The 23,414-nt window shown below is 33.1% G+C and overlaps 5 protein-coding genes across 5 annotated transcripts; 4 read left to right on the top strand and 1 right to left on the bottom strand.

Annotated features, from left to right (window-relative positions):
• Positions 1-2,203: 2,203 nt before the first annotated feature.
• On the top strand, positions 2,204-3,708 carry LOC125856284 (F-box/FBD/LRR-repeat protein At1g13570-like). The gene is made up of 3 exons (XM_049535800.1): positions 2,204-3,082; positions 3,170-3,340; positions 3,418-3,708. The coding sequence occupies exons 1-3, from the start codon at positions 2,204-2,206 to the stop codon at positions 3,706-3,708; spliced, it is 1,341 nt and encodes a 446-aa protein (XP_049391757.1).
• Positions 3,709-7,536: 3,828 nt separating this feature from the next.
• On the top strand, positions 7,537-8,259 carry LOC125856283 (F-box/FBD/LRR-repeat protein At1g13570-like). Its single transcript, XM_049535799.1, has one exon. It carries the CDS (start codon positions 7,537-7,539, stop codon positions 8,257-8,259), a length of 723 nt encoding a protein of 240 aa, XP_049391756.1.
• Positions 8,260-8,551: 292 nt separating this feature from the next.
• LOC125856281 (F-box/FBD/LRR-repeat protein At1g13570-like) lies at positions 8,552-9,330 on the top strand. The gene is made up of 3 exons (XM_049535798.1): positions 8,552-8,704; positions 8,792-8,962; positions 9,040-9,330. Exons 1-3 carry the CDS (start codon positions 8,552-8,554, stop codon positions 9,328-9,330), a joined length of 615 nt encoding a protein of 204 aa, XP_049391755.1.
• A 1,826-nt stretch (positions 9,331-11,156) lies between these two features.
• Positions 11,157-15,320, top strand: LOC125854296 (F-box/FBD/LRR-repeat protein At1g13570-like). The gene is made up of 4 exons (XM_049533806.1): positions 11,157-11,281; positions 13,747-14,583; positions 14,723-14,881; positions 14,972-15,320. Exons 2-4 carry the CDS (start codon positions 13,771-13,773, stop codon positions 15,266-15,268), a joined length of 1,269 nt encoding a protein of 422 aa, XP_049389763.1. The 5' UTR covers positions 11,157-11,281; positions 13,747-13,770; the 3' UTR covers positions 15,269-15,320.
• Positions 15,321-16,114: 794 nt separating this feature from the next.
• On the bottom strand, positions 16,115-20,735 carry LOC125854288 (protein NSP-INTERACTING KINASE 2-like). The gene is made up of 11 exons (XM_049533786.1): positions 20,302-20,735; positions 19,690-19,819; positions 19,536-19,607; positions 19,070-19,213; positions 18,907-18,978; positions 18,685-18,744; positions 18,482-18,579; positions 17,841-17,990; positions 17,414-17,755; positions 16,947-17,326; positions 16,115-16,623 (listed from the first exon to the last, which is right to left on the bottom strand). The coding sequence occupies exons 1-11, from the start codon at positions 20,390-20,392 to the stop codon at positions 16,300-16,302; spliced, it is 1,863 nt and encodes a 620-aa protein (XP_049389743.1). The 5' UTR covers positions 20,393-20,735; the 3' UTR covers positions 16,115-16,299.
• Between the last annotated feature and the right edge of the window lie 2,679 nt (positions 20,736-23,414).

The raw sequence follows: 23,414 nt of genomic DNA, 5'->3' as shown, positions 1-23,414 counted from the left end.
CAAATATGGCAAATTTTGAAAAAGAATTCCTATATATATATGAAAAGATCTCCTAACAAGGCTACTACATTTTGTTCAAGTGATCAAGCAAAATTTGAAGAGGACCTATTGTAAGAGCGTTCAACATCGATCAAGGAAAGCATTGTCTAATACGTGCGTCGAAATTACGAGCTTCATATCACCGGATCAAGCTTGTAGGTGCAATTCGTGCTCTTAGAATTGACAGTCAATTTGTAGTAAATAATCCGAATAAAATTATTAAATGACAGAAATATCATGATATATTTATCCATAAGCTAGAAACACTTCAAACCAAAAATGAGTTGGCAAATGACCGAAAGTCAACTAATCAATCTCTTGCAAATTAGAGATAATTGTTAGAAAAACTCTGGTATGTTTTAATCTGGATAACTTTAACATATCGACATAGTCACTTCTTATGAAGTTTCAAATGTTACACGAAAGATAAACTACATAAAAAATATATTTGTTTCACAAATACTTCAAGATTTGTTTTTAGAGGTTTAAGAAGTCGAGCACCCCAACAAGCCTCGAAGTAGGGGCATTTGTATATGGTGAAGTTTTATTAATAAATACATATTAAATATTGAATCTTAAATTCATGATATGCTAACCAAGTTAAATTATTGGTAATAAAGTTGGATTAATAGTTAAATTAAATTAAATGACTTAAATAAAGTCCAACATACATTTGGGCCAGTCTGTAAGCTGATAAAACGAGCTCAATTCATGTTAGTCAAGCCCAAGGTCCTATAAAGTTATTTGGAGCCCAAAATATCTCGAAACCCTAGCTCATGCCTATATAAAGGGTCTTCATAAGACAAGAAAGACAAAGATTCTCTGCTCTTCAGTGGAGGCAAGTCTTCATCTCCAAGTGGTGAGCGGACTGTAACCTTGTTTGTCGCTAGAATGAATCATTTCAAATAATTCAAATGTATATCTAACATTTTCTCATAAAATGATCCATCTAAGATAACTCACATGTATATTTAACATTATTCCTAAAATGAATCATTTGAAATAATTAATTCAATGTTATATTTAACACTTCCTAAAGCAAATGAGCAGAAAGTCATGTTTCCCGTCTATAAATGTTGACAAATTTGCTTGTTGTTTCTTGTCTTTAGAAATCCATCATTTATACCATCAAAATTGGTATGTTTTACTTTACCTTCTTTCTCTATTTAATCAGTATGTAAACTTGTTTAAAAGTGATAATTTGTGTGTATTAGTGATAAAATATTGAGGCATTAGTTGTTTGCATTTAATAGAGGTCTGAATCTGAATGGTTCAGATATTAGACCATTAAGTGTGTTTGGTATTTTACTTAAAAATCTTTTAATGAATCCGAAAAGGTCTGAATGAATCAGATCTGTGACAGTCTATTCTCATTCAGACCTTTTTAAAGGCACTTTTTTTGAAAAAAAAAATTGTGCTCCATATTTTTTTCTTAAAAAAAATTCAATTCTCTCTTATACTCCAATTTTATTAATTATCCAAATTATTTTTCTTAAATTTTTAATTTTGTTATTACGGCTTTTTTATCAAGAATTGATAAAATTTATTATAAAAATTTTATTTGACTATAGTGCAAAACAACTTCATAAATATGTGCTTTTGTAATAAAATAATGACTACATTGTTCTCTAACAATTACTTTTATTATATAATATTTATACATAGTCCATGTAGTTCCATTTTATTTTTATCAAATTTAAAATATGAATTTATAATTTAAATATCTTAACGTTTAATTTAAATAGACGTTTTTTCTAATATTTTGTTAATGTAATATTTAACTACTATTTTATTTGAATTATAACATTTATTGTATTTACAGATTAATAAAAGTTATATATTCAGATGTTTAATAACAAACAGTCTTAATCATTCAGTGTTCACATTTAGTATCTGAATTCAGATTCAGACGTGTCAATCTTAATGAAAACAAATGAGGCCTTGGTTCTTGTTTGGTATTTTGAAGATTGATTTTGCCTTTTGAGGACTAAGGCATCACATTTGAGAAAGGATTTGACATATAGAATTGTATTTAGAAATTTTTAGTTATTCTAAATTTGTATATCATTATAAGTGTTAGTTTTCTTAAATGGTATTATTGCTCATGTTTTTACAACATGGTTTATTTCTTGTGTGTATTCAGATTCATATATCCATACCTAAAATGACGGAAGAAGTGTCAAGAAGAATTTCCGATCGAATCAGCAATCTGCCTATCAATGCAATTGATGATATTCTTACGCGTTTGCCTCTACGAGATGCTGTTAGGACCAGTATTTTGTCGAGAAAATGGAGGTATGCCTGGGCCAAAGTTCCAAAACTTACTCTTGATGAATCACTCTGGAAAGATCTATCAACCCGTGAAGTTAGAGTTAAGCTTGGTAGGATTCTCCTTCATCTATTTTCACTTAGGCAAGGACCAATTAAAGAGTGTAGAATCTCCATTCCGAAATCAAAATACTTCCCTGAGGTTGACAACTTGATCTTTTTCCTGTCAAGGAATGAGATCGAGTATCTCGTTCTTGAACTTCCTAAGGGGGAGAAGTACAAATTGCCCTCTTCTATTTTCACAAGTTCAAAAATGAGGCATTTGACACTTCAGTATTGTGTAATCAATCTTCCAACTACCTTTCAAGCATTTGGTAAACTTCTTCGCTTACAATTGTTTAATGTTTCTATTTCTGAAAAACATCTTGAGAAATTAATATCTCGTTGCCCATTGCTTGAGGACATGGAGCTAGATATCTCAAACCCTTTGTACTATATTCAAGTTAATGCTCCTAACCTAAAATTCTTGAACTTTGGAAGCAAAATAATTTCTATATGTTTCAAAACTACCCCACTTCTTGCTGATGTGTCAATTATGGCGGATAATGTGAATCATGGTCCCCTGGAGGATGGCGTAAATCATGGTCCTGTGGAATTAATTGTGGCGGATGATGTAAATCGTGATTTTGTGGAGAGAGGAACATGTAATCTTGTCGAGTTTTTTGGTTCCTTGCCTGCTATTAAGAATCTCCGATTGGATCATTTCATAATCAAGGTGAGTTTTCGCGTCTGAAACTAATATTGTTCATGTTCGTTGACATTAAATGTCTTTATGCCCTGACTTTATTGTTTCCCTTGGAAGACCCTGATTGCAGGAATAGATGAAATTCCAATGAAACTTCCCATGCCTCTTCTCAATCTAAAAAAGATTTACTTATTCGACATTTGTCTAAGTGGACTAGATGAAATCCGCTTTCTTCTTTGCTTGATTAAAAGCTCCCCATATTTGGAAGAAATCGTCATTATTAATCAGGTAATTAAATTTCTCCATTTCCTTTTTCTCTCGTTGGATGTTTTAGTTTATGTCCTCATTTTGCAATCTTTCCTCAGGCAATTAATAACGAACGAGGAGATGATCTTACTGCTTTTAAAGTTTTGGAAGCTAAGTATGATTCAGGCATAAAGTTGAATCGGCTTACCAAAGTCAGATTGATAGATATTAGGGGCACAAAGGCTGAGATGGAATTTATCAAGCTTCTATTGGCCACATCTCCGGTGTTGGAAAAGATGATGATCTCGCCATACTACATAGGGCCTGAATCTCCTCAAACATTAGTTGAGATACTGATGCAGGCCAACACATTTCAAAGGGCATCACCTCGAGCAGTAGTCAATTTTTAATTTCTAATTTTTAATGCAAGCTACTCGTTGATTTTCTTTGAAAAATGTGTTGTGTTGTGGGGTGGGAAAGACACCATCAATATGGAATGTCACTATAGGAACTTATTTTTCCCACCTCAACAAGTGAAATCATTTTCTTCATTTTATCATTTTAAAGGAACTTACTTTTCTTTGAAAAATATTTTTCAAATATATTTCAATATAAATTCAACACCATAACCCCAGTATGATAATGAAGAGAAATTCATAGGATTTGAAGAAACTTACGTAACACGAAAAATAACAACAATGTTTCCACGTGAAGGGATAGTCTTACATACCTTAGTCTCTTTCAAAACACAAATAAAGATCCTAACTTTGATAAAGAACATCCAAGAATTCTATATTTGAGTCTTTGAGAAGGATTGCTTCGAAGACCTTACGATCGTAGAGTAGAATAATCGTATCGAGAATTTGCGTAGTGATATTAAAAACACAAGGAAATTCTTAGAATTATATGGGAGGAACGTAGAGGTGATGTGAGGAGAGGAGAAGAGGCGTCCTAGGGCTCAAGTGAAAAGTTTTTTTTTTTAATTAAGTACCTCTTTCATAATATATCCAAATAATAAATAAGAGCATATCTAAAGCTATAAAGATAATTATTAAATAGTTAGCATAATATAAAACATTTCCTTATAGTGGTTATTAATACGATCAAGAGAAACTTTGTTATAATCAGTCTTGTACATTTACTATGAATACATAGAGTTAAAAATAGTAAAATAATTTATTTTTGAAAGATTCCATCGAAATTGTTCATGTGAAAATTTTTACTCACTCTATAGATTAATTAATCTAATCCCAAATCATGTTTTTATTAATCTTTATCCATGTTATTTCATTTGGATATAGGCATTGCATGTCCAAATTCACTAGCCCGACTTATATAGTTTCGAGTCCTCATCTTTCAAGGACATGACTATTGTTATTTCTTTATTTTAGTCTTCTAGGAATAGACAATTAGAGTAAGCGGGGGACTTGTCCCACCAACTCATCTTAGTAGAAGTTTTGAGACAATAGTTTCTGCTTTTTGGTTTGTACAAACAAATTCTATTTTGACTATTAAGTTGTTTTGAATTTAATTACTTAGTATTAGCTTCTACTCAAAAATCTTTCAGTTGTAATACAAATTTTAGTGTCATGCCAGATCATTGGTTAGCTTGAGGACACTTGTGCAAGCATCGTATTACGACTAATGGGTAATATCGGGTCGAGAAAATGTTTGAGCGGGAGATATAAAAATTTTGAGCTCACTCATAAAAAGTGCTTTAAGACCCATTAGTATAATCGGTTAACCCTTATAATAATTTCTTTATAAACACATATATGGTGTGCAATTATAGAAGAAAACAGATAGAGAAAATACAACAAATATAGAGAATGTAGCAATCATACACTTTATTCTCTACTCAATCAATTTAGGAAAAAATGTTGATCTCGCCGTATTACATAGTGCATGAATCTCCTCAAACCTTATTGAGATACTAATACTAGGCCACAACACATTTCAGAGGGCATCACCTGGAGCAATAGTCAATTTTATGAAAAAACTATAGTTGAAATCAAATTTTGGTAAGTTCTCATATGAACAAAATTATGATAAGGCTAGGCTTGCATAATGAGGATTTGAATTTTGAAAAAGAATTCCTATATATCTATGAAAAAATCTCCTAATAAGGCTAGGCTTGCGTAATGAGGATTTGAATTTATTATATTTTGTTCAAGTGATCAAGCAAAATTTGAGGAGGACCTATTGTAAGAGCGTTCAACATCAAGGAAAGCATTGTCTAATACTTGTGCCGAAATTACGAGCTTCATATCACCGGATCAAACTTGTAGGTACAATTCGTGCTCTTAGAATTGATAGTCAATTTGTAGTAGATAATCCGAATTAAAATTATTAAATGACAGAAATATCATGCTATAATTATCCATAATCTAGAAACACTTCAAATAAAAAATGAGTTGGCAAATGACCGAAAGTCAACTAATCAATCTCTTGCAAATTAGAGATAGTTGCAATTAGAAAAACTCTGGTATGTTTTAATTTGGATAACTTTAACATATCGACATAGTCGCTTCTTATGAAGTTTCAAATGTTACACGAAAGATAAACTACATAAAAAATATATTTGTTTCACAAATACTTTAAGCCTTGTTTTTAGAGGTTCAACTAGTCAAGTATCCCAACAGGCCTCAAAGTAGGGGGCATTTGTATATAGTGAAGTTTCATGGATAAATACATATTAAATTTTATATTAAATCTTAAATTCTTGATATGCTAACCAAGTTAAATTATTGGTAATAAAATTGGATTAATAATTAAATTAAATTAAATAACTTAAATAAAGTCCAACTTATATTTGGGCCGGCCTGTCAAGCTGATAAAACGAGCTCAATTCATGTTATTCAAGCCCAGGGTCCTCTAAAGTTATTTGGAGCCCAAAATATCCCGAAACCCTAGCTCACGCCTATATAAAGAACTCTTCATAAGACAAGAAGGACACACAGAAAGACAAAGATTCTCTGCTCTACAGTGTAGGCAAGTCTTCATCTCCAAGTGGTGAGCGGACTGTAACCTTGTTTGTCGCTAGAATGAGTCATTTCAAATAATTCAAATGTATATCTAACATTTTCTCATAAAATGATCCATCTGAAATAACTCACATGTATATTTAACATTTTTCCTAAAATGAATCATTTGAAATAATTCAATGTTTTATTTAACACTTCCTAAATCAAAATTGGTATGTTTTACGTTACTTTCTCTTACTATCTAATCAGTATGTAAACTTGTTTAAAAGTGATGTTTTGTATGTACAAGTGATAGAATATTCAGGCCTTAGTTGTTTGCATGCATTTAATGGAAGTCTGAATTTGGCAGACATTAGGCCATTAATGTGTTTGGTATTTTACTAAAAAATCTTTCAATTGGTCTCAAAGGGTCTGAATGAATCAGATCTGTGACAGAGTCTTATTCTCATACAGACCTTTATAAAGGCACTGCTTTTTGAAAAAAATTATGCTCCATATTTTTTTCTTCAAAAAAAAAAAATCAATCCTCTCTTATGCTCCAATTTTATTAATTATCCAAATTAGTTTCCTTAAATTTTTAATTTTTGTTATTACGGTTTATTTATCAAGAATTGATAAAATTTATTGTAAATTTTTTATTTGACTAAAGTGCAAAAACAACTTCATAAATATGTGTTTTTGTAATAAAAAAACTGACATTGTTTTCTAGCAATTACTTTTATTATTATAATTTTTATATATAGTCCATGTAGTTCCATTTTATTTTTATCAAATTTAAACTATTAATTTATAATTTAAATATCTTAACGTTTATCAAAGACTGGTGTTTTTTCTAATTTTGTTAATGTAATATTTAACTACTATTTTATTTGAATTGTAATATTTATTGTATTTACAGATTAATAAGAAATATATATTCAAATGTCTAATAACAAACCGTCTAATTATTCAGTGTTCAGATTTAGTATATGAATTCAGATTCAGATGTTTTAATCTTAATGAAAACAAATGAGGCTCTAGTTCTTGATTGGTACTTTGAAGATTGATTGTGCCTTTTGAGGACTAAGGCATCACATTTGAGAAAGGATTTGACATATAGAATTTTTTGTGATAGAATTGTATTTAGAAATTTTTAGTTATTCTATATTTGTATATCATTATAAGTGTTAGTTTTCTTAAATGGTATTATTGCTCATGTTTTTACAACATGGTTTATTTCTTGTGTGTATCCAGATTCATATATCCATACCTAAAATGACGGAAGAAGTGTCAAGAAGAACTTGCGATCAAATCAGCAATCTGCCTATCAATGCAATTGATGCTATTCTTACTCGTTTGCCTCTGCGAGATGCTGTTAGGACCAGTATTTTGTCGAGAAAATGGAGGTATGACTGGGCCAAAGTTCCAAAACTTACTCTTGATGAATCACTCTGGAAAGATCTATCAACCCGTGAAGTTAGAGTTAAGCTTGGTAGGATTCTCCTTCATCTATTTTCACTTAGGCAAGGACCAATTAAAGAGTGTAGAATCTCCATTCCGAAATCAAAATACTTCCCTGAGGTTGACAACTTGATCTTTTTCCTGTCAAGGAATGAGATCGAGTATCTCGTTCTTGAACTTCCTAAGGGGGAGAAGTACAAATTGCCCTCTTCTATTTTCACAAGTTCAAAAATGAGGCATTTGACACTTCAGTATTGTGTAATCAATCTTCCAACTACCTTTCAAGCATTTGGTAAACTTCTTCGCTTACAATTGTTTAATGTTTCTATTTCTGAAAAACATCTTGAAAAATTAATATCTCGTTGCCCACTGCTTGAGAACATGGAGCTAGATATCTCAAACCCTTTGAACCATATTCAAGTTAATGCTCCTAACCTAAAATTCTTGAACTTTGGAAGCAAAATAATTTCTATATGTTTCCAGTGGCGGCTCTACAGCTTTGAAAAAAAGGCAACTGCCTTAGGCCCCAAAATTTGAGGGGCCTCATTTTTTAAAAATACAATAGGTTATACATATTTTTTAAAAAAAATATTGCGTATAATCTGTAGAAAATATAATTTTTTCATAAAAGAGTAAGGAAGTAATAGAAGTTTGATAAATTATGAGTACTATGTCTCAAGAAAGATTAAATAATTGGCTATAATACACTTCATAAAAAATATATATTCAAATTTAAGGCCTCCATTCAGATTTTGCTTTAGGCCACCGATTTATTAGAGCCGCCCCTGTATGTTTCAAGAATACCCCACTTCTTGCTGATGTGTCAATTATGGCGGATAACGCGAATCATGGTCCTGTGGAATTAATTGTGGCGGATGATGTAAATCATGATTTTGTGGACAGAGGAACATGTAATCTTGTCGAGTTTTTTGGTTCCTTGCCTGCTATTAAGAATCTCCGATTGGAGCATTTCATAATCAAGGTGAGTTTTCGCGTCTGAAACTAATATTGTTCATGTTCGTTGACATTCAATGTCTTTATGCCCTGACTTCATTGTTTCCCTTGGAAGACCCTGATTGCAGGAATAGATGAAATTCCAATGAAACTTCCCATGCCTCTTCTCAATCTAAAAAAGATTTACTTATTCGACATTTGTCTAAGTGAACTAGATGATATCCGCTTTCTTCTTTGCTTGATTAAAAGCTCCCCATATTTGGAAGAAATCGTCATTATTAATCAGGTAATTAAATTTCTCCATTTCCTTTTTCTCTCGTTGGATGTTTTAGTTTATGTCCTCATTTTGCAATCTTTCCTCAGGCAATTAATAACGAACGAGGAGATGATCTTACTGCTTTTAAAGTTTTGGAAGCTAAGTATGATTCAGGCATAAAGTTGAATCGGCTTACCAAAGTCAGATTGATAGATATTAGGGGCACAAAGGCTGAGATGGAATTTATCAAGCTTCTATTGGCCACATCTCCGGTGTTGGAAAAGATGATGATCTCGCCATACTACATAGGGCCTGAATCTCCTCAAACATTAGTTGAGATACTGATGCAGGCCAACACATTTCAAAGGGCTTCACCTCGAGCAGTAGTCAATTTTTAATTTTTAATGCAAGCTACACATTGATTATGTAATATGTGCATTTACCCTAATGAGTTTTTACAACACCCCTTATGGGTGGATCTGTATTTCCAACAAAAAACAAAACAATAAACAATGGTTGTAGGGAAGGGAAATATAGTGGTCAGGTGTGTTTGGTATGAAATAAAACATTTTCCAGCAAATTAAGTGGGTTTTTTTAATTTATTTTCTGTTCAATAGGTAAGTAAAGTATATTATTTTAAAAAAATATTTTGTATATAATTTAGATAAATACTATGAAAAGTGTGGGTAAGGATGCATGTATGGGGTGGTGGGATAAGATGGGTTGTGTTGGAAGGTGGAAAATACACCATCAATATAAAATGTCACATGTGGAACTAATTTTCCTCACCTCAACAAGTGAAGTCATTTTTCTCATTTTATCATTTTAAAGGAACTTGGTTTTCTTTGAAAAATATTTTGACCAACTGAATATGGAAAAATTAAAAATGTTTTCCTCTGTTCTGAATTATTTTTCATCTATAAAGTTACTGAGTTTTTCTTTCTAGAAGTTGTTGCTTGCTCATCTTTTAAAAGTTTGCCAGAGGTTGCACTTGAACAATTGAGTTAATTGTTCCTTGTCAATGATAACAAGAACAAACAAATATATATATATATATATATGTGTGTGTGGGTAAAATTATAATTGTAAATAGTATTTGTATGGTCAATTTGATTACGTTTTTACAAAATAAATTTTTACCTAAACTAAGATTCTTGAACTTTGGAAGCAAAATAATTTCTATATATTTCAATATAAATTCTACATCATAACCCCGGTATGATAACGAAGAGAAATTCATATGATTTGAAGAAACTTACGTAACACAAAAGATAACAACAATGTAATTTCCACGTGAAGAGATAGTCTTACCTACCTTAGTCTCTTTCAAAACACAAATAAAAATCCTAAAAAAAAAAAAAAGCATCCAACAGTTCTACGTTTGAGTCTTTGAGAAGGATTGCTTCGAACACCTTATAATCGTAGAGTAGAATCGTATTAAGAATTTCCATACAGGTAGTAGAACTACTAGGAAATTTTTAGAATTATGTGGGAGGAACGTACCTTGGTGAGGAGAGGAGGAGAATCGTCCTAGGGCTCAAGTGAAAAGTTTTTTTTTTTAAAAAATGCCTCTTTCATAATATATATAACCAAATAATAAATAAGAGCATATCTAAATCTATAAAGATAATAGTTAGCATAATATAAGACATTTCCCTATAGTAGTTATTAATACGATCGAGAAAAACTTTGTTATAATCAATTTTGTACATTTACTATGAATACATCGAGTTAAAAATAGTAAAATAAAAAAAATAAAAATTTTCATTGAAATTGTTGATGTGAAATTTTTTTACTCGCTATATATATTAATTAATCTAATCCCAAATCAAGTTTTTATTCATCTTTATCCATGTTATTTCATTTGGATATAGGCATTGCATCACCTATCCATACTTACTTTCTCGACTAATCTCGTTCCATAAATGGGGGTGAATATGGATTAAAAAAAATTGTCTGATGTTTACATCAGTTCATAGTTCATACCACGCTATCAAGATTTAAGCAATAAATTAAAGTGAAAAGTATGTATTAATTAACTACGATTTGATGATAACGATACATATGAAGACACGTGTCATATATTTCTAGCGAACAAAACAAAAAATACTTAATAATTTAGAAAAGGAAAAAAAAAAGAGGTCAGTTTTGAAAATTATTTTCCAGGTCCTTGTAAGTTTCATAAACTACATTTAAGTGCAATATACTTTGCCGTCACATTTCAGATTTCATAAGTTGTCACTTGTCACCCATTTGCAGACACCCCCGCATGTATTTGCCTATCATTTTCATTTCTCCGATCACAATTTATTTTGCCGGAAATTCAAAATCCTTCAAATTCAATCTCAGGTTTCGCCTTATTGTAAATGCAACTGTTAATTTGTTTTATACTCTGTTACTGTATCATCTTTTGTTAAAGATTATATTTTTATCATCTGTATGTGAATTAGCTATATTTGAGACTGGTTTTATCTAAAATGTTGATGGGTTAAAGTTAATTATCTGTTGATTTATTTATAGCGCATATGGTGTTGATGTTAAGAGGATTAATCGGAAAAATTGTAAAATTTAGGGATTCTGGGTTTTGCAAACAATGTTTCCCTGTGTGGTTGATTCTAAGAACTTGTTAATTGCTTACTACTCTCTTAACGTATGAATTTTTTTTTTATAAAGATTACATTTTTATCATTTGAGCGGCAATTAAATTTGCTATATTTGCAATGGGTTTTGTTTAAAATGCTGATTGGGGTTAAAGTTATACGTCGATTTATAGGCCAAGTGGGCGTAGAGGTTAAAAGGGTTGATCGGGAAAATTATGGAATTTTAGGGATTCTGGGCTTTGCAAACACTGTTTCTCGGTGTGGTTAATCCCAATTTCTACATTTTCTTGGAAACCCAATTAATTTTTTATTCTGTTGGAAACAGATGAAATGCATAGAGTTTTTTATGTTTTTTTTCCTTTGATTTACCTCTAGGTAATGGGTTTGAGGCGCAGAAACAGTCTCTTTGTTTAAATGCATATGTCTACCCTTCCCCCAACCCTGCTTTGATCAGATTAGCACTTCGTGCACGGAGAAGCCCTTTTGCTGTGGGCGGGGTTGTGGAAATATTATGAGTATTTATATGCATTAGAAGGAAGAGTTGTTGTGTATCTTCCTATTTTTTTGTCTTTTCTGTTAGTAGTTCATATAGCTTGTGTGGGAGATTAATATCTCTTCTCCTTGTAATAGAGTTAGTTACGTATTTATGGAGCAATCAACTTCTCATTCTTATCTCTAATGACTTCTCTCTTACTAACATCACCACTTTGCATGTCTATGAATTCGACTATGATCTAGTCACTTATACTGAATTTAACTATGATGTAAGTCATTTATAAGGTCTTAAGGTCCGATAATGGGATAGAGTTTTAACTCAAGATGTTCTAAATCATTGATGTCATATAGAATTATACATCAAAGTAGTTGACCTCATACCCCTCAACAAAAAGGAGCAGTTGAGAGGAGACATAACTATACTTGAAGTAGCTGGAGCATTGTAATATCAAGGTTCTCTGCCAAAAAGATCAGGGAGACTGAGAGCAACAGCGTATCTGTTGAATAGGTGGCCAACAACAGTCCTATAGGGTAGAACACCTTATGAATTAATGTTTAGGAAGTTACCACAACTGAGACATTTAAGGGTGTTTGGATGCTTGTGCTTTGCCAGCTACTTATTTGGAGGAGTGAACTAGGAGGACAAGTTCCTTTATTGGATATTCTTAAACTCAAAATGGATACAAGCTATATGATTTGGAGACAAGGGGTTCCTGAAAAGTAAAGTTGTTCATCACTCTTACTCAGCCCACTGCACTAAATCCGACCTGAGACAGTTTCGAGTCACACTTTGCAGCCATATGCAGGTACAAGTTCACAATTAGCTATACCTAAATAGGATATCATTGCTGAAATTGACATTGGAATGCCTTTTCCACTGTCTCGAGAAGAAGTGCAAATAGGACCAGATATTGCACAAGCTGTCTTGGAAACAGCCTCTCTACCTCCACGAGGTAGTGGCAAGGTCTGCGTACTATTTACCCTCCCCAGACCCCACCTAGTGGGATTTCACTGGGTTGTTGTTGTTGTTGTATTGCACAAGCTGGTGATTTACCTCCTGACCAAACTGGTGAAGTTGTTCCAAAACTCAGAGAATCATCTAGGAGACTCAGGCCGTCTGTATGGCCATAGGAGTATGTCACCACCACCAAGCATAGAAAAAGTTGTCCCTGTACAATGTCCAATTACAAAATAAAATAAGACCAATGTTGATGTGGACAGATTCTAGGCTGGTTGGTGGCTAATGGGTACAATCAACAAGAAGAATTGAACTATGATGAGACATTTTCTCAAGTGGCCAAGATGGTCTGTGGCAGGACTGTTATCAGTTTAGTAGCCTCAAGAAATTGGCCTTTGGCTAAGATGGATGTGAATAATGCTTTTCACGAGAGAGATGTTTATAAATTAGGTTTATATGGATCTGCCTCAAGGGCTCCATAGCCTGGGGAATATAAAGTGTGCAGTTTGTTTAACTCTCTTTATTCATTAGGGGGATAGGTTAGGAAGTTGTGATGTTATGTTATGTTTATTCTCTGTCCCATTTCTTGTTTTTTTTTGTGCAGACGAAAAGATCTCATTAGTTTTGTCTAATTTGAAGTTCTTTCTTTTGATTAGAAAAAAGAAGTGTAACTTTTGAGGTGATTTCAGAATTGAACCCGTGACAAAAATTCTAAGTTTTCTTTTCTGAATGCTGAGAGGTTGAATTTGATCTTTGTGCAGATATTATCCAACTGAAGTTGATGAATGGACACTGATTTGGATAGAGATTTATTAAGTGATTTGCCTCAAAGTATCATAGAAAGCATCCTCGTAAAAGTTCCATTAGTCGATGCTGTAAGGACAAGCATATTGTCAAGAAAATGGAGATACAAGTGGGCAGCCATTACAGAACTTGTTTTTAATGACACATGTCTGACTTCTGGCCATGACAAATCAATTATCAGTTGCAATCTTGTAAATTTCATTACCCGTTGCCTGTTTCTTCATGACGGGCCGATTCACAAATTTGAATTGAACACTTCCTACTCCCTAGCTTCTCCAGATTTAGATCAGTGGCTACTTTTCCTTTCTCGTAAAGATATCAAAGAGTTGATTATTGATATAGGAGAAGATGACTGGTTTAGAGCACCTTCATGTGTGTTCTTTTGTCCTAAGTTGACTCATTTGGTGCTTGTTCGATGTGAATTAAACCCACCTCCAAATTTCAAAGGCTTCTTGTGTTTGAAGCACCTTAGTCTCCAACAAGTTATCATTCCTCCACATGATATTGAAGTTCTGATCTCTAGTTGCCCTCTTCTCGAGAGCTTGACATTGTCATATTTTGACAGTTTGGAGCTTACTATTCGAGCTCCAAATCTCAAGTATCTGAATTTGGAAGGTGAATTTAAGGATATACGCCTTGAGAATACTCCACATCTGATCGGTATTTCAGTTGCCATGTATATGACTGATGATATAGCTGAGCACTTTGAACAATGCTCAGGTTGCAATTTCGACAAGTTTCTTGGTGGTGTTCCTTGCCTTGAGAGGCTTATTGGTCATATATACTTCACTAAAGTAAGGTCTCTTTCTAATTTCCAATAGTGGGTGTTAAATACTTTTCACGCATATCTTTTTTCCGTATCTATAGATTGAATATTTGAAGTTTTAACCTTCCTTCTACCCTCCCTTTCTTTGTCTCTCCATCTTTGTGCAGTATTTGAGTATAGGAAATGAGCAAGGAAACTTTCCCGTTACATATCAAAATCTGAAGTTCATTGAACTGTACCAAGTTAGTTTTGAAGACATGAAAGAGTTACTTGTTGTGCTTCGCTTGATTGTGAGTTCTCCTAATCTAGAGGAGCTTCAAATATCTGTAAGTATACGTCAAAATGCTTGATTTCTTATTCTAAACAATATAGATTTTCATAAAATGCTCTTGTTTATCGCACCTTATCTTTGTCAGAGTTCCTCGATTACAACCACCACCGATATTTATGATCTAGAATTTTGGGAGAGAGACTGGCCTGCTGACTGCACTTTCGGTAAACTGAAGATTGTGCATATGACTGATTTCTCCGGTCTGCCACATGAAATCGCGTTTATCAAATTCTTACTTGGACATTCACCTGTTCTCGAACAAATGATTGTTGCTCCTACTATATATGTCACAGATAAAGTGGTGAAAATGTTGATCGACCTGTTAACATTTCGACGGGCTTCTCCTCAAGCTACAGTTAAATTTATTCAAGAGCCATTGTAGGATTTAGTCATGTATAACTTTGCTCTTTTGATTTTTTAAACATGTTATACAAGTTTGGTCAGAAAAGATTTGTGTATTTGATATTTATAGGAAACAAATCAAAGGAGGGAAGGGCTGGTATTTTGACATTCCTGGTGATGAAAGAATCTTGATTATTATATATAGATTGTTATATGGTATATCATTTTGTACAGGTTCAACATAATCCAACATTACGAGCTATTTCGATGAATAGCTCGTAATGTTGCATCTCTTCTGAGGTTGGGACCTTCTATCATAATTTTTGCTCGTTATATACCTTGATCCACTATTGTATGGATACCTTTTGTTGTTGTGGTTTGAGAAGCAAAGGTGGAAGTTACTTTATTATATCGATTTGGCTTATTAGTTATCAGCTTGTAGATATGTTAAATCACTATAGAATCATTAAGATATCAGTGTTTTAGTTATTGATTGTTATTGGTTTAATCGAAACAAGGTGATAAATCATAAAAATCATGCACATGAGTTGACAAATTTCATCTTATTCCAAAGAAAAAAACATTGACACTTGGTAAAATAATAGAGTTAGAGATAGTCAGAAATAAAGGTATGAAACTAAACCTAAGTTTAGAACTTTATCTGTTAAAACAATAACCTATTATGGTTTATAAACCAATAACTTTTTTTCGTTTCGGTTTTGAAGAACTCTACGCTAAACTGATGTATTTGCAAGGAAACTGTGTTCTATTTCTAATTATATATACATAAGCAAATTATAACATCCCATAAACATTTCCACCCAAACAACCAAGAACCAAAAAAGGAAAAAACAACTCTCAGCCTTACAAAGTTATTATATTATCCTTTACAATCAGAATGTATGATATTCTATTTGCAGCTTCTGTATAAACCTATAAACAAAGCTCAATATGACACATGTTTTTTTTATGTATGTGATGTCTGAGCCAGCTTTCACGCACCTCGACTAATTCCACGAGAGACCTGTCACCTCCCACCAGCAAAAGTGACATTGTGTCTTAATTCAATTATCATCTTGGACCAGATAGTTCCATTGCTTGTACAAGTAATGAAGAATCATCAGTAAGATCAGAGTATCTTTCTGAAGAGGAAAATTCATTGGCTCTGCTGCATCTTGTTGGTTCTGCTCTTTGAGATGCTTCCCATTTCTCTGCTAGTCCATCTCCTTCAAGCATTCTTACAACTTCAGACATTTTTGGTCTATGACTTGGATGATACTGAGTGCATAGTAATGCTACTTGAACCATTTCCTCTAACTCTATCGTATCGTACTCGTTTTTCATGTCTTTGTCCACCAACATGTCTAGCTTTTTCTCCTGTTGAATCTTTCTTACCTGCAAGTGAAAAAATAACAAGGACGGATCCAGGATTTAAAGATGGTTCGTTCGTTGCATCTCTTAATACCTATAGAGTCCATATTTTAGATAGTGTGAATGCACGTGCGCCTACACACCTTACAAGTATACAGCACAACAACATATTTAGTGTAATCACACTAATGAGGTCTGGTGAGGGTAGAGTGAACGCAGACCTTAACTCTACCTTGGGATGTAGAGAGGTTACGTTGTTTCTGATAGACCCTTGGCTCAAGAAGTCATGTCAAAGCATGCTGAAAAAGAGAAATGTAACTACAATTCGAGGGATTTGTCGTACTTACCCAATCAAGCATAGCGCCTTTCTGGTTTGCTGCTTTACCAAATTCCAGAGCTCTTTGTCCAGTGATTAATTCTAGCAAGAGAATACCAAAACCAAAGACGTCCGTCTTATCAGAGGACTGTCCTGTGGAGAGATATTCCGGAGCTATATGTCCTACAGTTCCTCTAACCGCGGTTGTGACATGTGAATCGTGATGATCCAAAAGCTTTGCCAACCCGAAATCTCCAACAACAGCTTCACAGTAATCATCAAGCAATATATTTGCAGCTTTCACATCCCTATGAATGATCTTTGGATCACATTGTTCGTGTAGATATAATAAACCCCTTGCAGCTCCCAAAGCTATTCCTTTTCTTGTACCCCAATCCAAGGTTGGTTTGGCTGCAAGAAATGATACGTTATGAGCTGAGCAAATAAGAAGGACAATGTAATTATAGGCCAAAGGAGACAGTTTTTAGATATGTTTACCTTTGAGACGCGAAGCTACACTTCCATTAGACATGTAAGGGTACACCAGCAACCTTTCAGTTGGTGTCATACAAAATCCATACAACCTGAGGAGATTCCGATGCACTGCCAGACTGATCAACGCGACTTCAGTCTGAAATTGTTGATTGCCTCCAACTGCATTTCCATCTTTGAGCCTTTTCACAGCTACAATAATCCCGTCACTAAGACGTCCTTTATAAACATTACCAAAACCACCTTTCCCTAGTATGTTCTTGCTGCTGAAATTGTTTGTGGCAGACTGAAGTTCCTTGAATTGAAACCTCCTTAAGTTGCCTAAGCACACTTCTTCAATATGATGTTCTGCAATTTATGACAGTAACGTTTATAAGAGAGGATCGATGAGCTAGACCGTAACTTCATATTGTGTCAATCAAACAATACTCACCATTACTGTCAAAGAAAATTTGCTTATTGTGCTTTTGTCTCCACCACAGAAAGAATCCAAACCCAACAATTAGTAGGAAGATGCATCCTAGACTTGTTCCAAAGGCTAACGCAACCTTGTGAGTCTTCGGTTTTCCAGAAGGCTGAACATCTGAGATAACACAGGATAATTTTAGCTGGGAATGAACTATAAATATTGAATCTATCAGCAGAGAAAATCAGTGAAGCATATTTACTTCACAAATCTGTATGACTAGTAAAAACACCATAATCATTATATCGACCGACAACAACAACAACAACATACCCAATGTAATCCCATATATGGGGTCTGGAGAGGGTGGTGTGTATGTAGCCTTACCTCTACCTTTGTGAAGGTAGAGAGGCGCTTATTTATCATTTGGTTGTGCACCCAAGGGTGTGACCTACTTGTCAATAAAGTGGTTGAGAGTCATGAGGTCTTAGGTGATTCACCCCTCCGTCCGAGCATTGATGGACAGAGTTACCTGGTACCTGTTGTTGGTGGGAGGTGGTAGGTATCTCGTGGAATTAGTTAAGGTGTACGAAATTTGGCTCGGACACCACGGTCATAAATAAATAAAAAAACTATCATTTGGCTGTTAAAATAAGGCTAGTTCTTACTCTGTGGATTGTTTGAAGAGAAGGAGAGGGGCATTGGTGTTGTTCCATTGCACTCTGATTCTTTTCCAGTTGCACATATCATTGGATTTCCCAATATACTGTGTCAATAAGGTTAAAAAAAAGACAAATAAATACAAAAAATTGGTTTCATTTACTGATATTAAGGAAAAAGTGATACACAAAGAATTCTTCAAGAACCTTACTTGAATGTTTTGGCTAGAAGCCTTGGTACAGGACCACTGAGATTGTTGAAAGACAAGTCCCTAAACATGCAAAACAGTACAACTCCTTAAGTGGAAAATACAGTCAAACCTCTCTATAACTGCGTACGTCATTTGTCTAGATATTTTTTAGGTGCTATAGCGAAATGTTGTTATAAAGAACATATAACATAACACATCATGAAAATGGTATTAGAAAATTACATAAGTGAGAGCTGAGTCATATTGGCCAAGTCCAAAGGAACAGCTCCAGTTAGACTGTTGTTGTTTAATTTCCTAGAATCATCAAAAATCAAGAACAAACATCATTAGTTTTTAACCCCAAAAAAACTTGTTTGTATAAGATCTCAGAATTCTCTTTGCTTACAAGTATTGAAGGCTTTTCAGCTGAGCTAAAGACGACGGGATTTCGCCGGTTAACTTGTTATCAGAAAGATCAATTGTCTTGAGTTTTTTAAGCATTCCAAGCTCCATAGGAATTGATCCTGATATATTATTGCTCTGTAGAAGTCTGTAAAAAACAGGACACTCATATTAACATCTAAGAATAAGAATCAAAACTCAAATGTCTTGATATCTTATTCAGACTTAATACATAAATATGTCATTTAACTTGGTGTCACCTGACATCTATCCTCCAACTTTGGGGGTGCACAAGTAGGCACACTCACATCCTACGTAGCATAATACACGTAGGATGAGAATTTTCACATAGGACGTGTATGCCTACTTCTGCACATCCATATTGGAAGCATAGATGATAGATGACACCAAGTTAAAGGACACGTTTATGTATTACGTTTTTTATTTACTTTGGTTAAGTAAGTACTCACATAAGTTCAAGGTGTGTCAAGTTGTGGATATATGGTGATATTTTGCCAGACAAATTTTGGCTGGGACTTTCCCTGCATAATCAATAATCCAACTATTTTAAGAAATTTTGTTAGGAATACTATTTTTAGAATAAGTGAAAATTGTTTTACTTACAGGGTAGTGACAAATTTATCATATGAACATGTCACCATATTCCAGCTACAAGGATCAACAGCATCTCCATCCCAGTTTAAAACATTATGAGGATCATCTAAATTCTTCTTTATCTCCATTAAAGCTTGCACTGCCAAAGAAAAAAAGAAAAAAAAATTCTTGAGCTTTTAATTTCAAAATCCGCAACAACATATTCAGTGTGACTCTACAAACATGATTTGAAGAAGGTAGAGTAGAGTGTACACAGACCTTATCCTACCTCAAAGAGGTTGTTTTCAATAAACCCTTAACTTTGTTTTTAAAAAAAAAACTATAACAAGTGGTGTAGCCAAAATTTTCAATAAGGGGTTCGAAATATAAAAAGTAAGCAGACAAAGAAACCAAAAGGATTTAACATCTATTATGTATACATAAAAATAATTTTAACCATGTATAAATGATATAACTTTCCGTGGTTGGCATCTCAGCCCTTGCTAGCTCCGTCCCAGTAACAACAACGAAAAAAATGCAAAATGGATAACAAGTACATGACATACAAAAGAATTAACAATAACAATAATAAAATAAGGCGATAATCAAAGCACAAAACCCCAATATTTCATGGGAACTAACCTTCATAATTGACACCAGCTGGAGTAAGCATAGCATGAGCATAATAAGCCAAGAAGTTGAATAAGTACAAATAACCCAAAATAGCCTTCATTTTTCTTGCTTTTACTAATTCAAGAATTCCAAGAAAAGAACTACCCACAATGCAAAATGAGATTTTTAATATTATAAAAAAAAAATTAGAGAAAATATTTGATTATGAATTTCAACCAAGTTACTCTACACTACAACAAACACTTAATTAACATGCCTAGTAAAATTTCTCATATGTTACAAAAATTGCACTCATTCACTTTCATAGTAGTTAAAAGTTAGAGCCAAATAACATGCATGACACTTTTGTTCAACAAAATATATACATATATATATATATATAAAAGAAATTAAAAGATGAAAAAGGAAAAAGAAAAGCATGAAAAATTCAAAAGATGGTGGAAAAAGAAAAAGAAGAATTCCTTAAATCATGCATTATTTAAGAGGAAGATGGACTACACATACACTATATATGTATGCAGAATTTTTGACGTTTCACTTTTTCAAGAATTTATTTAAAATGAAAAGGTATTCCAAAATGCTGACTGTTGAAAGCACTATAATGATTTTTATTTTATTATAAATGGATTTATTCAGATAACACTTTGTGGGACATGTGGAAGTTGTTTAGGGGGTGGGGTAGTCTTTAAGATAGAATTTAACCTTCATATACAAACTCTCTAATATTTTGAATGGTTAATTATACTGGAGATCAAGGATCTTTCAGAAACAACATTTCTATCGTTACGAGGTAGTAACAAGATTTGAATATATTTTATCCCGATCTCTAAACTTTACTTTATGGGTTAATTAGTGAAATTAGATGGATTATGTGTAGGGTTACGTGCACCTTACACGTGTAATTTGGATGTCATCATATCATTGACCTTGTTTCAAACATTCTTTAGTTTGATCAATCAATGCATAGTATTACTTCAGATTCCCTAATCCTTAATCATTTTAAATGGAGGCTTAATTAACATTCTAAAACAAGAATTAGACGTGTTCACCTATGAGTTAATCGAGGACAATTTATCGTTGCTCTAAGACTTCCTTTCAATAATAGTACTCTCTTATATAGAAAAAACTTCATGGTTTCATAGACCTAAATCAGTAGTCACCAGTAATCGGCCAGCAGGAGCAAACTACCCTTCTCCAATCGATGATATTCTGTCTAAATATATATATATATACCTAGCAATATATATACACACATTATGATACAAACAAATCCACAAAAGCACATTCTGATACTTTTTTTTTTCTTTTTTTGGTTTTTCACCCGGTGTCTGATATTCATATTAGAGTTTGACTAAATTTGAATTCGTGTCGGAATGTCCCACATTAGGGGTAATTAAAGTGTTCCCTAGCAAATGTGATCAACTCCGTACCCAGAGGGATTTAAACCTAAAATCTCTGATTAAGGATAAAGCAACACTTACCACTCCACCAGAATTCGATGTACCTTTTCTTTTGTGTTCACTTTTTTGGTCTATGGCAACTGGCAATGCCTAATTTGTAGGGAAAAGACAGTCAAACAAATGGGGTGGGGGGCTACTAAATTGAGTAATTGACCATAAATCTTTAACCAAGATTTGCATTTAGTTGGGTGGTACCCAAATGAGTGGGAAATTATTGTTCTATGTTTACTAGTTGTCTTTGTTTGAAAGAGGGGATGTAGCTACTATTTTCTACTTACTTTATTTTTATGAGTAAGTTATATATATATATATTTCACATGATTATTTGCCTATGGAATTGTCTATTTAATTGGAGATTACATATCTTTAAAATAGTTGACACCCTGAACCCCACAATTGTCACTCTTATGTTATAACAACCAATCCACATCTAGACCAAATTAAAGGAAAGATTTAACCCCTACCATATTCCCTATTAATAATTTGTACTTGAATATAGCAAAAACAACCAAGTTGATAGAGATTTTCAAGAAATTGTTTAAAAAATTGTAGTTAACCCCCACCCCCACACACACACCAAAAAAAAAAAAATATCAACTAAATAGATTTGATAAGTTGTGGCCTCTTTGATGGAATATATCTCACATCGGAGATGGATGAGTTTCTTGGATTGTTTATATAGTTTTAGGCATTCTTTATCTTTTGAATTAGCTTTTGGGACTGAGTAAAACGTAATATTCATTATTTTTTTACATAGTATTAGAGTCAGGCCCTCGATGTTGAATTTCCAGGATAGATTGTTCATGCCCCATTTGGGATGTTTGGCATGCCGAGGGATGATGGAATCACAAATTGGAGATGGATTGGTTTATTGGACTCTCTATATGGTTTGGCCAATCTACACCCTTCGATTTAGTTTATGAGGTCGAATTATGCCTATAATTGATCAGTTCTTTACCTTCTTTCATTTTATGTGATATTGTTTTAAAAAAATATGGAATAGTTATCTACAATTCACTCTATTTCAGTGATACAACAATATATTTGTAATTATCAATACTATCACTAATTTGATAATTAGGTCTCAAGCTATCGCTATTTCTAAAAGATTTCCAAAAAAATACATACGTATTTACACATTAAAAATTTACTATTTTCAACCTAAAATGCTACTTCAAGTTTTTATAATTGCAGTGTAAAATGTAGGAGTTATAGGAGTTCTAAGTAGATATATATTATTATTTTTAGTTCTAAGAACATTCATTGTTTGTTTCACGGTTTTTAAAGGTATTTCAACGTCAACCTAAAATAAAATACCTTTTTCATCCCAAAATAAGTATTATTTTAACTTATCTTACGTTCATTAAGAAAAATAATAGTAAATAAAAAAGATAAATAATTTGAGAAGAAAAGAAAAATTTATTCAAGTGAATAAAATGCCTTCTGGGTGAAAAAAGGAATCTTACTAAAGTAAAGTGGATTCTAGCCCTTTTCTATATACAAGGGAGTGTATATAGGTTGCTTCATTGGAGCAAATTAGTTGGTATATATTCCCATTAATTTGACCAATTACAAGATTTGCTCTTGGAAGTTGGATTCTTTTCACATTCAACGATATTTATATTGTGATTTGATTAAATTCAGATTTGCGAAGAAAAATTC

This window comes from Solanum stenotomum, chromosome 2, assembly GCF_019186545.1.
Source record: "Solanum stenotomum isolate F172 chromosome 2, ASM1918654v1, whole genome shotgun sequence".
NCBI lineage: Eukaryota > Viridiplantae > Streptophyta > Magnoliopsida > Solanales > Solanaceae > Solanum > Solanum stenotomum.
This window is presented reverse-complemented; position numbering and strand designations above follow the sequence as displayed.

Excerpts from the sequence above, each read along its gene's own strand:
- LOC125856284 (XM_049535800.1), top strand. The coding sequence starts at position 2,204 with ATGACGGAAGAAGTGTCAAGAAGAATTTCCGATCGAATCAGCAATCTG. Across the intron at positions 3,083-3,169 it reads TGGATCATTTCATAATCAAG|ACCCTGATTGCAGGAATAGA; the intron begins GTGAGTTTTCGC and ends TTCCCTTGGAAG. Across the intron at positions 3,341-3,417 it reads AAATCGTCATTATTAATCAG|GCAATTAATAACGAACGAGG; the intron begins GTAATTAAATTT and ends ATCTTTCCTCAG.
- LOC125856283 (XM_049535799.1), top strand. The coding sequence starts at position 7,537 with ATGACGGAAGAAGTGTCAAGAAGAACTTGCGATCAAATCAGCAATCTG.
- LOC125856281 (XM_049535798.1), top strand. The coding sequence starts at position 8,552 with ATGGCGGATAACGCGAATCATGGTCCTGTGGAATTAATTGTGGCGGAT. Across the intron at positions 8,705-8,791 it reads TGGAGCATTTCATAATCAAG|ACCCTGATTGCAGGAATAGA; the intron begins GTGAGTTTTCGC and ends TTCCCTTGGAAG. Across the intron at positions 8,963-9,039 it reads AAATCGTCATTATTAATCAG|GCAATTAATAACGAACGAGG; the intron begins GTAATTAAATTT and ends ATCTTTCCTCAG.
- LOC125854296 (XM_049533806.1), top strand. The coding sequence starts at position 13,771 with ATGGACACTGATTTGGATAGAGATTTATTAAGTGATTTGCCTCAAAGT. Across the intron at positions 14,584-14,722 it reads GTCATATATACTTCACTAAA|TATTTGAGTATAGGAAATGA; the intron begins GTAAGGTCTCTT and ends ATCTTTGTGCAG. Across the intron at positions 14,882-14,971 it reads TAGAGGAGCTTCAAATATCT|AGTTCCTCGATTACAACCAC; the intron begins GTAAGTATACGT and ends TATCTTTGTCAG.
- LOC125854288 (XM_049533786.1), bottom strand. The coding sequence starts at position 20,392 with ATGAAGGCTATTTTGGGTTATTTGTACTTATTCAACTTCTTGGCTTAT. Across the intron at positions 19,608-19,689 it reads GATAAATTTGTCACTACCCT|GGAAAGTCCCAGCCAAAATT; the intron begins GTAAGTAAAACA and ends TTGATTATGCAG. Across the intron at positions 17,991-18,481 it reads CTCTTCAAACAATCCACAGA|ATGTTCAGCCTTCTGGAAAA; the intron begins GTAAGAACTAGC and ends GTGTTATCTCAG.